This window comes from Dipodomys spectabilis, unplaced genomic scaffold (genome assembly GCF_019054845.1).
Source record: "Dipodomys spectabilis isolate Male_0828 unplaced genomic scaffold, ASM1905484v1 ptg000178l, whole genome shotgun sequence".
NCBI classification, from domain to species: Eukaryota; Metazoa; Chordata; class Mammalia; order Rodentia; family Heteromyidae; genus Dipodomys; species Dipodomys spectabilis.
This window is the reverse complement of record NW_024870855.1, coordinates 13130871-13141478: the sequence shown is the minus strand read 5'-3', so window position 1 is coordinate 13141478 and position 10608 is coordinate 13130871. Positions and strand designations below refer to the sequence as shown.

The window sequence follows — 10608 nt, the reverse complement described above, 5'->3', positions numbered from 1 at the left end:
GGGCTCCATGCTTTCATTTAAGATACTCCAGAAAGGAAAGTCTTGTCAGCGCTCTGGCCATTTTGTTTAAGAAATTTGTTTTGAGCTCAGTACGGTTTTGTAATCCAGAAGTATTTCTGAAACGGGGAGGATGTGGCAGACGTGTCCCAGGAAATAATAAGTATCATGCAAAATCACCACGGCTAGTAGGTGGCTGTTACAAGGGGAAATATCTATGTTTAATTGCTTTAAAAATAGGGGGTAGGAAAACCAGTTACCTACTGTGCTACCAAACCTGTAAGGATAATTTCTGAACACTTCAAGTGCAGGAAAATCATTTTCTGTAGGATGGAAATAATTGTTCCAAAATTAGGGTACCACCTCCCCAGCATCACGTTGCCCCCTTTTACAGATACAGAAGAGGGATAGTTACCCATAGGGTACATTTCATCTCATCCCTAACAGACAGAAAATTACATCACTTAAAGTCTTGCTGTAAATGTCCAAAGCCATTGTTAGCTCAGTGAAAGTCTCCATATTTTACTGTGTCCATTTTCAGAGATACATAATATATAATGCCTAATAATCATCAACACATCGTTTGACTCATCTGATTTTAATATCATGCATTTTTATAATGACTGTACAACCGGAAAAGACAGGCTCCGTGCGTGTCTTCATTCAGTACTATTTTCTCAGACACCTTGTTCAAACAAATTAAGTAAATCTAAGAGAAAATAAAGCAAGAAAAAAAAAATCCTGTCAGTAGAAACAGAATCACAGTGGTTTACAGACAAAAGGAAAGGAATAGAAGTTCTCATAGGAAAAGAGATATTTTTTTTATTACATAGAAAATTCTCACGGCAGTTGGAGCACACTTGAAAAACTAGTGAACACCTTAAACAGAGTTGTGCCAATTACTCAGCCCACGGGCATCTGCCTCGTCTTAATTAGACGAGGGGCGGGTGGGGGGGGGGTGAATGACCACCGTTTATTTTCATTTTCCTCATTAATTATGAAAAACTGCATTTAATTCATCCTGCATGGTGAGAGACTGGCTGCGCAGATGTAGCTCGTAGGGGAAGGGGTTGTCAGCGGGCAACCTGAACACGGCGCCCTGCCCCAGAGGGCCCCTGGGCGGCACTGCGCAGTAATGCATGCTATAATTGTAATTTTTGCCATAGTCCAAGGGCTCTTCTTGCTTCAGGGAAAAGATCCCATTATAGTTAATTGGGGGAGGACTTAAGGGCCCTTCAAACTGAGGGCTGGCACACTCGGGGGAAGCGCTCTCGTAGAAGGACTCGTACGCACTGCAGTAATTGTAGGGTTTCATGGACTTGGCATTCTCCAGCGTCCCGTGCCCCGTGGGGGTGGCCAGCTCGGGGCTGTGGTAAGGAGGGTAGAAGGTGGAGTAGGGTGGCCTGGTGGGGTGCGCAGCCTCGCCCCCCTGCCCCATCAGGAAACTCCGGGCGTTGAGCTGCAGGCAGCCGGCCACCAAGTTTGTAGTCGGCTGGGAGAGACCCTTGCACAAGTTCTGCACGAACGTGAGCAGGTCTGGCCTCTTGCCGATCCTCAGGATCTCGGAAAGTGCCCAGATGTAGTTTTTGGCCAGTCGTAAAGTCTCTATTTTGGATAGTTTTTGCGTTTTGGAATAACAGGGGACCACTTTTCGCAAATTGTCCAAAGCATCGTTGAGGCCGTGCATCCGATTCCGCTCTCGGGCGTTGGCTTCCTGCCTCCTGAACTTGACCCTTTCCAGCCGAAGCTTCGAGGTCTTTTTTTTCCTGAGACCCCTCCTTCGGGGCAGCCCGTTTTCATCTTCCTCTTCTCGATCGTCCTCCTCTTCTTCCTTCTCAGTTTCTTCTCCTGGGGCTCTTTTGAGGCTCTTGCCTCGAAGGACAACTGGTTTGGAAAAGCTTTCCGGTTTCTTGATTTGCTTCTGGTCCTCGCATTCTCTAGAAAACTTTCTGCACATCTGGGATTCTGGCATTACAACAGACTCATCAAACGGTAGTGTTAACATGGTTCTCTAATTTTAAATTACCTGAAAAAATGCCAGCACAATATTTAAAGTGTTTTCATTTTTCAAGTTTATATACTTCAGACACACTTGATAACTTAATCTTAAGACTCCAAAGCACATGAGAAAGACTGATATCAAGACGAATACCTTTTTGCATTAAATAAAATTTTTGAGTCTGTGCAGACTAATGATTGTTAAAAAAAATAAATAAAACACCCCCAAACAAAAAACACTGATGCATGCAATAGAATTGATTTACACAGGCAAATTACCAAAAGCCAAGAAGTCAGGACGCATTCATTCAGCAGCATCTCCCTCCCCATTTCCCTGGGATTTTAAACTGGATTTTAATGTAGGAAAAGGATTGTGGAATTCAAGCAAATGAAAACCATGCTATAGCAATGCAAAATTTCATTAATTCCAGCTCACCCGAGAGCAAAACAGCAGAGAAAACAGTTCTTAAAATGAAAAGTACTATCTCTCCATTAACTGACAAATTTGTGAGATTTTTCTTAGAAAAAAAATCCCCTGTTTGCAATGATCATATCATTCGAGTGTGAATTTAAGTAAATGGCTGTTAGAGTATACAAATTTAAAGAAAAGAGTAATTGAATCCATTTTAAAACTGATTTCTTTCTGATCAGTAAAAGAATTATGCAAAAGAACACTATTTTCCTTGCCTTTGAAAAGAAAAGGGGATTAGACAAATTTGTAAAAAGAAAAGAGCCAGTTTCCATAAACAAATGAAAATAAAAAACACTGGAAAATTTTAAAACAAAAACATGACATTAAGATTATTTTGAATGTAATTGTTTACTGTTGTTCGGATCATCCTGGACAAAAACCCTACTCTCATAGTGGTTTTTTGTTGTTGTTGTTCGATGAGCCACAGAAGTGTCCCTCTAGCTAAGAGCCCACAGGAATGGTCCAAGAATTCTCACTGCAATTGTGCGCGTGTGTTTAGAATCCAAATGAAAGGGGAAGAAGAGAATTTAAGTTTCAATTGCATTTTTGTTTTTTTGTGGGATAAAGCAGCAAGGATTTTCATCTAGAGTCTTCCAACAAACAAGCATGCTAAAGCAGAGACTTTTCAATGTAACAATTAATCTGTAGCCCCCTACACACACACACACACACACACACACACACACACACAAACTCTTAGTAATGTCCACATACTGGCAGTCCTACATAATAGCAGTGAAAGTATGTGATAATTATATCATAAGAACAAGATAGGATAAGAAGTTATAGATGGCAAAGAGCATATAAATACTCCAAGACAGTGACACTGTATCTTTAAATACTTGCATGCAAAGCCAGCAGCAATTGAAGTATATCTTTATTTATATTACCTTAGGTTTTAATTTCATTCAATAATCAGTTTTCATTTTGGGTCTTCCAAATCTTTTCAGGCTGAGTGTTGCATCGTCTCCAGGAGCCTCTAGATCTGTGTATATCTGCACTATCTCATTGATCTCTAAAAAGTGACATTGATACCAACTGCCAGAGCTGGTACTCATGCCATCTGCTAGTGACGTCACAGGGCAGAGAGAGCCATGTGATCCTCTCTTGGGACCTTCATTCTGCACTGATCATCTGGCATCCCTGTAAGTGGGTACCAGCATCCATGCATCAACACAGGAGGTTAGCCGGGTAGGGAGGGACCGCACCAGCCCTCCGCCTGCAGTAGTGTGTTCCTCTCTCCCTGGCGATCTGGAGAAAGAGCTGTGTTGTTAGTGCTTTGCTCACTTTCGCCCTGCCAACGGTGCCACTGCTAGGGAGTCGTTAATATTCCATTCATTTGCAAGGTGGGCTTTTGTGTGAGCCAGATTTTTGTTGTTGGGGATGGTGTTGTTTTGTGAGGATCACCATCTCCTTTGTGCACCGGGGCACCAGGGCACCTGGGCACCAGGGAATGAAAGCCTTGGCAAGGAGCTGGGCAGACACTGGGCTTGGGTGCTGAACCAAACTGAGACGAGCAGCAGAGACCAGGGTCGGCACAGGCTCTTTATTTCTTTGTTTGTTTCATGGTGTGTGTGTGTGTGTCTGTGTCTGTGTGTCTGTGTGTGTCTGTGTGTCTGTGTGTGTCTGTATCTGTGTCTGTGTTAGTGTATCTCTGTCTGTACATGTGTGTGTGAGTTCTTTATCGCATGTAAGACTTCTGTGCTCCTTAGGAATTTGGAATAAAAGAATAGTTTCTCTGTCTATCTGTAGTCTGTGAAAAGCATCCTCAAATGTTCCCGTTCCTACATTTGCTGTTATCTTCCCACAACTTTTTTTGGGAGATTGGATAAAATAGACAGATGATAGATAGCTAGACAGACACATACATACATACCTAACAAAGTAAATACATAGATAATACATAGCTACATGAACACAGGCACATATAGACCGGTGCAGACATAACTCAGCCACACTTAGACTCTCCACTAGTTACGAACTTCACATTTTACTCCTTCCTTATCCTCTTTCTCCAATCATTAACGTGCCTGCTTCTTCTCATTCCATTTCAAGCACAATAAACATAAAAATGATCACTTAGGGTTGTTTTATTTTCCACTCAGCATTCTTTGGAGGAATTTTATCACAGATTAGCATTCTCACGTTTTGGAGTTTTCAGATTTATTATTTATTTATTTATTGGTCTTTGTCCTTTAAAAAAAAAACTCCTATTTTTGTTTTTTTTTTCTAGACTGTCATCAATTTAATTATCATCTTGTTTCTATATACATGTCCAATTGTTTTCCCCTATTAGGTGTGGTCCCCTCTTTTGGGTTCTTTTCGATAACAGCTGGGAGGTGTTTCTACTTTGCAGTACAAAGCTCACACAGTCTGCCTAACAAGCTGGACCCTGAAGCCAAGAAACTGCACCATCTTTTCTCTCCTCTCCTACCCCTTCCTATCAACATGCATTTCATTTCGGGAATGTACCCAAGGTAAAAAGTGAACTTCAACTTCAAAGTAAAGTTTAAAAACAAACAAACAAACACAAGCTTTGTTGTTTGATGCCTGCCTGTGTAATCTTCTCTAGCATGAGTATGCTTTTGGTATTAGTGTAATCTCTAACCCTGTGAGCCCCCCCTTACAAATCCCACTGCAGGAAGGCCTGGGTTCTGCTGCTCTGCTGCACGTGGGGCTCACATTGGCACAAAATATAGTGCAGTTCCTCTACCTGACATTCTCACCCTCCTCAAAAAGTCACCCGACTTCTCCTAGACAATTCTAGGAAAGATGGGGGAGCTGGCAACAAGAATCGTGCGAGGCAAAAGTGGACAATTTTCTCTCCTAATCAGCAATAAAAACAGTAAGAGTAAGACTCTAAATTTGTAAGTTAAAATGGGTAAATTGGCTTTTTCATGTTTTAGAATAGAAGCAAATATAATAAAGTCATCTGAAAATTGGTAGCTTAAGTTATCGTTGCTCTTGAGTGTCAATTTCATGGAACATTTGGAATCAAAACCTAACCCCATTTTATGTATTAGCACAAAGAATTTCCCTAGTGGAGTCAAAGGCAGGATTTTGTTTGTCTTTGTATGTGGTTTAATTTTTAAATGCAAAGGAGCACAAATATCAAAGTGAGCCCAGGCAGGCTGGGGTGACTCAGGTTGGGTGTAGGATGCCATATTGCAATCTTGCAGCCTTCAAAAGCATTTTATCAAAAGTATCACATACAGGAAAAGCCAAGGAATGAGCAGCATGGCAAACTAGTGGTGTGCCTCGTCAAAAAGATCCATTTTATATTTTAGCGAAATGTGCAGAAAAACAAGAGATGGAGACAGAGACAGAGACAGAGAGACAGAGAGAAAGCTCACTGGTGAAAACATTTGGGCTGTGCTGTTCCTGCTTTTGATAATGAAAGGAAAACCTCAATAGTGATGGGTGGGGGGTAATCAGTGTTATTATCAGCTTTTCTGATTAGTAATTGGTTATTTATATGTCTTAGTCACTGTTTTTCCTCCAAAATTAAAAAAAAAAGAGAAAGTAGAACAAGAAGTTGCTATGTACGGATTTAACAAGATTTAGGATTCAGTGTATCTGTACAATCATTTTTCAAATTTCTCTGTGTCTTTTTACTAGGGTTCCAGATATGTAAATGTGTATGCATTCGTATGCATTGGTACACGGCACACAGCGAACTGTCGCTGGTGCTCTGCTGTGCTGAGGAACCAAGTGAGAAACAGAACTCCAGACAGAAATGAATTCTGACTTAGGCTCAGAACAGAGGCAGTGTCATATCACAGTTTCTATAATACGTTTTTTTTAAATTGCAACACTGCACAGCAATGTTCACTTCTATAAGGCATCAGATACTATTCAACCATTGTGATTTTTGTTTCTGGGCCATGACATTTTATAGATTTTGTAACAAGTGCCTAGTGTCTGTCTGCCTGCTGTCTCTTGCTTTCGCTAGCTAAATTCTTGTATCTCACTTACAGAGATGAACCACAGAAAATCTGGACCTAATTTTCATTCCATCTTAAAGCAAAGAAGTCAATAGTCCAAATTAAGGCTTGGGCATAGTGACTTTTGGTACAATCTGTTGGCACCTGTGCCTTAGCAAATGGGAATTCATGCAGTCCATTTTTCCTTAGTTCCCAAGGGGACAAGTCAACAGAACAAGATTAAGGAGCAAAACCCAGGACCAGATTTATGCTGGAAACTTTTCTCTGTTGTCACTTCCTTTCTTCTTCCCTTCCTTCCCTCCTTCCTTCCTTCCCTCCTTCCTTCTTTCCCTCCTTCATTCCTTCCCTCCTTCCTTCTTTCCCTCCTTTATTCCTTCCCTCCTTCATTCCCTCCCTCCTTCTTTCCCTCCTCCATTCCTTCCCTCCTCCCTTCCTTCCCTCCTTCCTTCCTTCCCTCCTTCCTTCCTTTCCTCCTCCCTCCCTCTCTCCCTCCCTCCCTTCTTTCCTTCTTTCCTTCCCTTCTATCGTCCTTCCTAACTTCCTTCTTCCTTCCTTCAACAAACAGTCTTTTTGTTTGTTTGTCTGGCTGGTTCTGGGGCTTGAGCTCAGAATTTCACACTTGCTTGGCTTGTTCAGCTAGATCTCTACCACTTCAGTCATCTGGTCTGGCTTTTCACTGGTTAGCTGGTGAGGGAGTCTTGAGGAATTTTCTGCCCTGGCTGGCTTACAACATTAATCCTTCTATCTCAGCCTCCTGAGTAGTTGAGATTACAAGGGTAAGTGGCCCAAAGCCTTTGTGAATGTGCTCCTGTTATGAATATCATGAGGGCAAGGGAGAGAGCACTAGCTTGCAAAGAAGTTAGGGTTGAATTGGGCTCATGAAACACATTCGTAGTCCTTTGGTTAAGAGCAACAAGCACTTCCTGAGTGAGAGAGTGGCTGCTATGAGTGAGTTAAGCTTGCAGTTATGTGGGGAATTCCTTCTTTTGATATTTGCTTCTTTCTGGTCACATTTGAAAAGCAGCACAGACTGAAAAGTGCACATGACCATAAAGACACAGCGTAGTGAGGGTATCTGAGCCATAAAATGTGACAAGTTGAGGGTATCTGGGCCATAGAATGTGGATGGAAAAACAGAACATTCCCAACAACCCAGAAACCTCTTCCCACCCCTTCCAGACACCAGCCAGCCACTGTTCCAAAGCTATCCGGACACCATCAAATTGTATTCATGCATTTTGTCTGCAATGTTATCTTGGTGCATTTTCAGTAATACAAATGGAGTTATTCAGTGAGTGCTCTGGAGGAGGTCTGGCTTCTCCATTCCAGTGTTTTCTGGCATGTCATTTGCCCATGTTGTTGCATGTAACCATTGATGACTTACTCTTATTACTACATAGTACTCCATCAAGTGATTGTGCTATGATTTTTTTCTGTCTACTGTTAAGAATCTGGAAATTTTTGAGTTCGATTTGATATAAGAATGGCTCAGCCAGGACCTATAATTTGGTGAATGTGTACAAGCTAGGTGCATCTCATTCCTCTGTATATATCCAACAGAAGTGCATACTTCCATCTAGTACATATACTTTTAAGGGGAGTTAGAATGAGAGATATAGAAAGAGTTCATAACTGCATGTGGCAATCACACATTTTCACATGAGATAACATTCTCTAGAAGCTTTGAACTCGGAATCTAAACAAGGAAGGCATTGATTACTTACCTGTAAATATTTACTGAGTGATTCCTAGGTGTCTGATGTTGGGGAAAGAATGAAGGGACACAGTCCCTTTGACCAGTGGGTTTGATTCCAGCTAAGGGAATGAGGTTAGCCAACTGGAAGGACCAAAAAGACTGAGAACAGACTGTGGTGGGCAGGAGCAAGTAAGAGAATATCTGCTTTGATGATCTAATGCAGCAGCCTGCAGGAAGACAGCAGAAGTCCAGGATCATGCTGTGCTTGTACCACGAGGATGTTTCAGAATACTTGAAACTTGAAGTACTTTGGCAAAAGTACTTTTGACTTCTTGTATGCTGTGGCTAAATTATTAAGACTATATTCAACTGGTGTTTAGAGAGATTTCTTAAATGCTTTCCTCATCTAGATTTTGTTTCTAATTCTTACTACAGCTGTGTGAGCATTGTTTGCAGCTGAATGTCTGGCATCTAGAGCTGGTTTCTGAGACCCACTGCCCATCTGGGCGACCTTGGGAAAGACCTGTGCTTCCATGTCTCCATCAACAAATGGAGTGCTTGTCTTCTTATCTCATAGGTTGTTAGAAGCACAGTTCCTGGAGAAGTACCTGGCATGTGGTAGGTGGATCTATTTCCATTGCTGTAATGAAATACCTGAAGATGGATTTTTTTTTTGTAATAAGGCTTGAACTTAGGGCCTGGGAACTGACCCTGAGCTTTTTTGCTCAAGGCTAATGCTCTGTCACTTTGAGCCCCAGTTTTCTAGTGATAAATTGGAGATAAAAGTTTCACAGATTTTCCTGCTCCCGTTGGCTTTGACATGAACCTCAAATCTCAGCCTCCTCAGTAGCTAGGGCTACAGGTTACCACCAGCACCAGCCTGGAGATGAATATTTAAGAACCAAAAAAGGATACTGTAGCTTATTGTACTTGGATACTGAACCAGCATGGAATATTGAAACAACACCAACACTGAAACAACATGGAACCAGTTCTGACAGGGTAGATGGCTACACAATACAAGAATGAATGTGGGAAGGAGAGATCATACTACCAGACAGGAAGTCAGAGCATAAATCAGTAGTCAGACTTACTCTGGCAGCAACATGTGCTATCCAGAACTAACCCAGAATCCTGTCAGAACTATTGTGGCTGTTCTAAGATTAGCAACCCTCAGGGCCCAGTGCCCTTTCTTGGGACCCTCACTTTTAAAGATTCTGCCACTCCAGTGTCGCCACAACAAAAACCATGCCTGCCATCCCTGGTGCTATGACAGCCAGACAACACCCAGACTAGGGCAGCAAGTGTTGTGTTAGAAAAGGGATTATTTGAAAATAAAAACTGAGACAGTGTGAAAGAGTTGAGTGTAAGTCATTAATGGGAAATACGTCTCCACTCTTTGTAGATTTCTCATTCTTTTCCCTCAAGTCTGTGGTGATGCCCTGTGGTGATTCGGACATTCAGGACACAGGTAGACAGTTCATAACCTAATGGTCCATGCCACCAGTGATTCGGAAAATGGCATAGACTGCTTGCACTTTCCATATTTGGACCAGGAATCTATAGCAGCCTCTTAGGGACGAATTGCTACTTAGTACCTGGCTGCAGATCTTATAGGAGTTTGAACCTTGTTGCTACATATTCTCTAAATCTTTGTCTCTACTTACTTTTTAAGCCATTGATGGCTTTGCTATAATAACTACAGTGCACACCCAGCTAAGATAAAGATTGAAGCACTTTCAGCTGTGATGTGTGTAGAGATATGCTGTTGAGGTGACTTTGGACTCTGAAGATTCAGGTGGAAAGGCTAACTTTGCTGAAGCTACAGCTTCAAATGCAAACAGGCATGAGTCTTTCAGTCTTCAGAGATCGCACTCTTTGGCTGAGTTCTGCCCTGTGCACACAGACCTTATCACATCTTGGGTTTATATAAACAGGAGGAAAAATAAGCAGTTGAAGTCAAGCAAACTGAAAAAGAACAAATCATGATTTGCCTTTTAGTATTTTGGACTTCAAGTTGGTTTGCTCTGCTTTGTTGGCAAGTCTCATCTAATTACTGTATATTTTCATTTGTGTTTTAGAAGACTGATCCTGACCCATCATTATTAAACATATGTGGTAAGTTGTGCCTGGGGTGGTGATAAATTTGAGGAGTCCACTCACATCGTGATGGCCTGGAATTAATCTCTCCCTCCCGATTTCCCACTGCACTTTGTGCTTAGCATAATTTGCTTTGCACTGGGCTATTTGTGATCACATCTGTCTCTCTCTTTGCACTAAGAGGTAAAAAAACTGCCCCTGATTTTTGTATGTTTCATTTTGTTTTCCTGGACTTATATCACACAACACGTTGATTTGGATAGTAGGATCAGTAGGTATCAACAACGGAATGAAATCTATCGATTATAGTTACAGTATATTCCATGGCTGAACACCGTATAGAAACCAGGCCCATCTGTCAATCAAAGCTGTGATCCTTGCCTCATTAGCTTTAGGGTAAA

General features: G+C 41.7%; 1 protein-coding gene across 1 annotated transcript; it reads right to left on the bottom strand.

The window, feature by feature from the left end:
* Positions 1–746: 746 nt before the first annotated feature.
* Neurod6 (neuronal differentiation 6) lies at positions 747–3654 on the bottom strand. Its single transcript, XM_042695133.1, has 2 exons — positions 3358–3654; positions 747–2023 (listed from the first exon to the last, which is right to left on the bottom strand). The coding sequence occupies exon 2, from the start codon at positions 2000–2002 to the stop codon at positions 989–991; it is 1014 nt and encodes a 337-aa protein (XP_042551067.1). The 5' UTR covers positions 2003–2023; positions 3358–3654; the 3' UTR covers positions 747–988.
* Positions 3655–10608: the final 6954 nt, after the last annotated feature.